Source organism: Pteropus alecto, unplaced genomic scaffold (assembly GCF_000325575.1).
Source record: "Pteropus alecto unplaced genomic scaffold, ASM32557v1 scaffold45, whole genome shotgun sequence".
Classification (NCBI taxonomy): domain Eukaryota; kingdom Metazoa; phylum Chordata; class Mammalia; order Chiroptera; family Pteropodidae; genus Pteropus; species Pteropus alecto.
Genome location: NW_006442491.1, coordinates 32,017,875 through 32,024,625, shown reverse-complemented (window position 1 = coordinate 32,024,625; position 6,751 = coordinate 32,017,875). Strand labels below are relative to the sequence as shown.

Genomic DNA, 6,751 nt, shown 5'->3' with positions numbered 1-6,751 from the left:
GCGGCCCTGCCGCCGCAGCCGCCGCTGCCAGCAGAGCGCACCGGGCGGGCAGGGCGAGTGGCCATGGCGGGCACCGAGGACGGGCCCGGCCAGCAGCCGGAGCTCGACGAAGACGAAGCAGCGTATTGCCGGCGCTGGGGCGCGCAGCACGCCGGAGCCCGTGAGCTGGCCGCGCTCTACTCTCCAGGTAGGACCTCAGGGCCCCCCTTGGGGCCTGCAGTCACCAGCCCCGGCTGCGGACAGCGATCCCGCGTCCCCAGATCGGAACCCCAGCCTTAAGCTCCGATGCAGAACTCGAGCCTTGGCTTCTGTTTGCAAATAGTGCCCTAAGTCGGGGGACCCCATCCCACCGCCACTTCCAAGCCCGAGCTAGAACCCCAGCCCCGAGGCTTTCGGGATGCACAGACAATCCCCATATAAAGGAACTGCAATATCAGCTCCTCGAGCGACAGACAGAGCTCCCATCGCACCCACAGATCCGGATCCTAGCCACGGGCTCAGTCGCGACCACAAAGAGCGCCCCTGGATTTAGAGACCCCTCACCCTACCCCAGGACCCAGTGCAAGCCGGAACAGCCTCTCTCAGTTACATGCACTTCCCCAGCCCCTACAAGTCGCACTCTATCCCAGGTTCCCCAAATCCGAAATTCACATCCTAGGAAATTCACATCCTGTACCCGAGCCAGGACCCTGGCCTGAAAACTGTGACCTCACCCCCCACATCTGTTCACATCAGCCCCCCAGCCCTGCGAACCCCAACTCTAGGGCTACGAGCTACTTAGTTTCCCAGACGCCCTTCTCCCAAAGCCCCATCCTAGGTATAGTTTCAGTGGCTACAGTCCACCATCCTCTCCCTCCCCTCCTTTAAGCCCTACCCCATTCCAGGTAGTGAGGGTATTGCAAATCCTACAATTTAAGCTCCTCCCACGCACAGGCCCCAACTCCACCCCGTGCCCCTCCCCCATATGCATATATTAAATCCCTCTTTTAGGACTGGGATGTGGAACCCCCATATTCCCCAGACTAGACCACAGCTTAGAGATAATTGCACCAAGGTCCCTAGCTTCTTTTCGTGCCTACTATTTATGCTCCAGCAAGCACCAGCCCTCATCCCCTTCTCTGACTTCCTCATGATCCAGGAATCTCATTGCCTGGCCTGAAGAAGGCCAAGTGTCCCCAGGGGTTAAGGAAGTGCCTTTGAGAACTCCAGAGTCAGGTGACTGGGAGCTGCCAGGGGCCCATCTGCTAGACACAGCCATCACACAAAGCTTTGTCAAACATTCTGACATCTTTCCGTTTCCCAAGGGGGCAGCCACCATGCACAGACCTGGCCTGGGGTGGGCATGGGTCCACTACCAGCTTTGGCTTCCAGCCCTGACCAGCCTGGGATTGCATACCATCTCTGCCATAACTAGCTACGTGACCTTGGACCGTTTGCTTTCTCATTAAGTCCTAGATCACCAGACACCTTTGTGGACTTGCAAGTCCATGCTCCGGGTGTGATTTCTGACCTGACTTGGACACGTGGCCCATGCTGTCATGGTTTCTTCAGCCTTTTACTAAAACACTCAGCCTGTGAACTAACCCCTGTACTTCCTAGAGCAGGCTGGGCTTGGCATCCTGATTGCTGCCTAGTTGTGTGACCTGGGCCAAACCACTTTCTCTCTCATCAGCCTGTTTCCTCACCTCTAAAATGGGTACAAGTTAATTTGTCCCTTTTTGTCGTTAGGAAGAGGAAATGAGATTATCCACTTAGGCACAGACTGGCATACAGTATGTGCTCCCTATTGTTAACCCGATAGTCTGACCTTTCCTGTGAGTCTTGGAGTAAGCTGTCTCACCTCTCTGGTCTACAGGTGGTGACCTGGGAATCAAGGGTAAGGATTCAAGGGCCACCTCCTTTGGTGTCCAGCTCTGCTCAGTCGAGTAAACTCTACCCGCTTTCAACCAAATCATACCCGCGCATTCTATGAGCCTTCCCAGGGACCACCATCTTCCCATTCCACTATGATGGCATCTTTGTCCGGTTATGGTTTCTCCAACTGCCCCTCACTCTTTGAAGAATAGCCATTGCAGGAATCCAGGGTTGCAGTCAAGGCCAAGGCTCCAGTCAAGGCTATATCTCCTACTGACCTGGAGTTTAGGGGTCAGGGTAAGGAGGGAAACTGGCCAGACTGGTTTCTTCAAATTTCATAAGTCTCCGTCTGCCTTCCTCTCCCTTCCTCTCTCTGTCCCTTCCCTGTGTGGCCTTGAGGAAGTACCTTTGACCTCTTTGGGCCTGACCTATAAAATAAGTGACTAGGCTCAATACATATTGAGCACCTTTGTTCCAGTCTTTGTTCAAGACCCTGGGGGCAAAGCAATGAACAGAACAGGAAAAATGGGACTGGCATTTTAGTAAGTCCGATAATAGAAGGAAAATACGTCACTTGCCCAATGATGGCAAGCCCAATAGAACAAATATAAAGCAGAAGGGGGAAATTAAGTGTTGGGGGCAGTGACATTTTAGAGAAAGGGGCATTAACATGTCATTGAGCTGGTGACATTTGAACAGAGACCTGAAAGGAGGGAGGCATGAAGACATTGGAAAAAAGATTGGTCTACCCAGGGACACAGCAAGGGCAAAGGCCCTGAGGTGGTGGGAGTGTGCCTGAAGTGTCTGCCGAACTGGAAGGCTTGTGGGCTGGAGCAGAGTAAGTGAAGGGAGAGTAGGAGACATTCTGGGTTCCAGGACTGGATGCTTGAGAATCCAGGGGCCAGAGGTGAGTTGGCACCATGACAATTGGCAGCAATAATAAGGCAGTTAACATTTATTGAGCCCTGACTACGTGCTGGGCATCTTCCTTGCATGCTCCCATGCCATCCTCATGACGGCTGTCTGAGGTGCACCTTGGCATTGACCCCATTTACAGGAAAGGAAACCGAGACACTCATTAGCCCACCTTGCACACGTTCTTCCTCACACTTGTCCTGTCTGGATCCTGCTTGCATCTGCCCCAGAGGGTAGTTGGCAAGGCTAAGGGCAGTATCTGTTTGGTTTTCCTGAAGTGTCTGGCACTTCACAGGCACGTTTCCTGAGGCTTGGCAAAGAGTAGTGACCTGCCCACGGTCACATGGCTAGTTAGCAGCAGGGCAAGAACCAGAACACTGGTGGGGGGCATTCTATGTTCCGTGTTCTTGGTGTTTGCTGTGGGAGCGAGCCAGTCCAGGGCGGACAAGCGGGAGGGAATGGGACCAATGTTCCAGATCAGCAGAGCAGAGAGAGTGGGCCTGGTGTCTGCGGGGAGCTGTGAGTCGTCTGATCAGAGCTGTATGGGGTGGAGGGAACAGCAAAGGGTGAGGCAGCCTCGGCCCGGGTGTCTGGCCAAGGAGGTAGGGCCTGGTCCTGCGGGTCCTGGGAGCCAGAGTCCACTCCACTCTGGGTTTGGGTTTTACAGCAGCAGCCATCCTGTGCCAGGTGCCAGGGTTAGTGAAGGGCCTGGCAGGTGTGGCAGGCCTCCCCTGGTCTCATGAGCAAGCTGGCAGGTGAGGCAGGTGCCAGCTGAAGTTTGCCTAAGTGCGTCCCACTTCTCAGGTGCCCTGGGCTTCAGGGTGGATCCTGAGGGGTCTCTAGAGTCAGCTGTTCATCCCATCCCTCCATCCGACCCCCTACCCCCTCCCCAACTACAGATGCCTCCCTGCCCTGGGGGACATAGGGGCTCTTAGTATGGGGTCAGAGGAAGGGAAGGTAGAGGGTGTCAGGAGCGCTTTTCTGGGGGTCCTGGCCTGTAGTCGCAGAGCTGAACCTGGTTCATTCCCCCAACATGGGCCAGACTGAAGCCATAGGACAGAGGTTTGGCACCTCTTCCCTGGCCAGGCTTTCTCCCTGCCTCGCTCAGTCTTATTCTTTTTCCATTCCTTTGTCTCTCCTCTCTGGCCATGCTGTTTCTTTTTCTTTTTGTCTCCCTATAATCTCTGTTTTTCTCTTCTTCTGTCTCTCTGTTTCTCATCTCTCTGTGCCTCTTGATTCCTGTTCACTCCCATCTCTGTCTCCCTGTCTTTCTACCTCCGACTCTCTCTGGCCCCTCCCTTCTCCCTGCCTCCTGTCCTCACTTTCCTGAAGCCCAGGGTCTCCTAGTGGCTAGAGGCCATCAGAAATACAGGTGGCTCAGGGCTTGTCTGACTGAACTAGAAGAGTCAGGCCTGATACCAAGGCCTGGTGCCCAACCTCCCTGCACCTCCCAGCCCTCCACAACTACCACACACAAGCCCGGCCCCCTCCCCAGGCCAACAGGCAGTCACTGCTGTAACTCAGCCCAGATCATGGACCCTGGCCAGGCCAAGCGTGGCTCAAGGAAACAAGGCCCCAGCACTATGCCAGAGGCAGCCCGAGCTCTTGTGTACTGAGCAAAGCCCTTCCCCACCCTGAGCTTCAGTCTGTCCATCTGTAAAGTGACACAGTTCAGACCACCTGACCATGCATGCCTTGCCGGGCCGACTGTCCAGGCTGTGACTTTGGTAACCCTTAAGTGACTTTGGACAAATCGTTTCATCTGTCCAGGCCTAGTTTCTCCCTCTGAAGGATAAGACAAAGGTTCTCAGCCCATGATGATGGTGAGGACTGGCCGAGGTCATCCCCAACATGTAAGAGGTACTCAATGAAAGCCACTTATTATTGTCAATGTATTTTTTATAGAACAAAGTTGAGGCATTTGGCCTGCAGAAGAATCACATTCCAGAGGCCAAAGAGAGTTTAGATGGGAAAATATTCAGATTTCAGGGGTATTTCCCATAGCATGGGGAAAGAGCTGGGCAATCTTCGGAATCAGCTCAGCCCCAAACATTCAGGCTAATATGTCCCATTTGCGAGCCCAGGATCCAAACCAAACTCTTTATTTTCACCCACTGAGCCTTGGTTTCCTCATCTGGGAAATGGGATCATACAATTCTTCCCTGGAGGAACTAAGATTTGAATGAGAGGCTACGCCTCGGGCTCAAACACTCCAATAACTGCAGGGGCCAGCCAGGACTTCCTCCAAGGGAAGCCACCCAATATGAGGCCACTGGGAAGAGAGGGGACCTGAGTGAACTGGGAGCTCTTGCCCGCTTCTGCTGGGGGCAGCCACTGCTGCTCAAGCCTGGTTGGTCAGAGTCCTGAGTTCTCAAGGAAAGCGAGAAATAAGAATCTCACGTGATTTTTTTTTTTAAGTGTAGCTAATTTTTTTTTTAAACTGAGAGCAAAATATGCTGCAGGGAGTGGGTCTATGGCATCTCTGATGTGGGCTAAACCTGGCACCCCAGCTGTGATCGGCCTTAGTGGGTGTCAGCCATTGTTACTGTTATTTGATTTTGTTGCTCTCCCTGTAGGCAGAGACACGCAAGTGGGTTGGCATTGAGAAATAACCTTACTCCCAGCTGCACCCCCTCCCCAGGCTTCTTGCTTCTGAGATGTAGGCCCTGGCCGCAAAGAGGAACCAGAACGGGGAAGGCCCTGCTGGGCCAGATTGTAGTGATCCTGACTGGGGGTTGCTGGGGTGGTAGGGCCATGTGGCCCAAGGGAAACAGCCCCTGACCAAGAAGCAGGACATGAGGGGTTCTGGGCCCTCTGCTACCGTATGATCCCTATTGGGGTCCATGCCCTTTCTGGGACTCAGTGTCCTCATCTGTACAAGAGGGGGCCACGGGGATGTGACTCTGGGCATGATCCTTCGCCACTCTGAGCTGTGGTCTTTGCACAGGGCTACCGGAGGGCAGCCGTGCTCTGGCTCAGGGCGCACTGGAGAAGCCCCTCCTCTCTCTCTCAGCCTGTTCTCTGTCAGGAACAATGGGATGCCTACTGTTTCCTTCCCAAGGTGCTTTGCAGAAGGATGCCCAGACACCAGGCCCGGCGCTTTTTCCTTTAGGATCATAGTTGAGAATTTGTTTATTCCACAAGCATTCATTGAGCACCAGCTGTGTGCCAGGGCCCTGGTGAGCAAACCAGACACAGTCTCCCGAGTTCACATTTGAGTAAAGAAAGATGGACATTACATGGGCAGTGACAGTTCTACATGATGGACTCCATGTTGGGGGAGTGCAGGGGTCAGAGGAGGAATCATGGATAGCTTCCTAGAGGCAGAGGTTCCAGGTCGAGATCAGTAAGAGCAGTGCCAAAGTCATCCCAGTGCAGAGGGTATAAAGAGAACAGCACATACAAAGCTCTAAAGAGAGGAGAGAACAGATGTACAAGGAACCTTCTTTATGTGCCCTGGCCCCTTCTGTTCTTTATCACTCACAGGGGCCTGCGTGGCCCTGTTTTTAAGGTAGCCTGATCCAGAATGTCATCAGGGCCATAAGAGTGATGAGGAGTGGAGGCAAAGAACAAGGACAGCAGGACAGGGTCGGGTAAGAGCAGGGTCTCAGGAACCAGACCCTCTGGACATAGGTTCCTAGTCTGTGGCTGACTAGCTGGGTGGCCTTGGGCTACTCCCTTGAGATCACCCCGAATCTCAGATTTCTCATCTGCAAAATGGCATCACCTCAGCAGATACCTGGCACCTAGTAACTGCTCAGTAGATGTTAAACACTAATGATAAGAAAATTATTATCATTAAGGGTCTTCCATGCCCTTAGGACCAGCTGCCTGGGAAAACAGTATTCCCCAGGGGCCCTGTCTCATGTTCTGTATCACCTGGTGTTTTTATTTCCTTTTACTTTTTTAAATTTTAATTTAAAACCATGTGAAAATATTTTTGATAGAGTGAGTACATTCACAAATTTTAAATTAAAAAGGG

At 53.2% G+C, this 6,751-nt stretch overlaps 1 protein-coding gene across 1 annotated transcript in view; it reads left to right on the top strand.

Annotated features, from left to right (window-relative positions):
* The first annotated feature begins 6 nt into the window (after positions 1 to 6).
* The window catches only part of LOC102896379 (transmembrane protein 189), a 22,922-nt gene continuing 16,177 nt past the window's right edge, over positions 7 to 6,751 (top strand). The window contains exon 1 of the mRNA XM_006921909.3: positions 7 to 187. Within this exon, the coding sequence (XP_006921971.1) occupies positions 64 to 187 (124 nt within the window). The 5' untranslated portion in view covers positions 7 to 63. The remainder of the gene's footprint in view (positions 188 to 6,751) is intronic.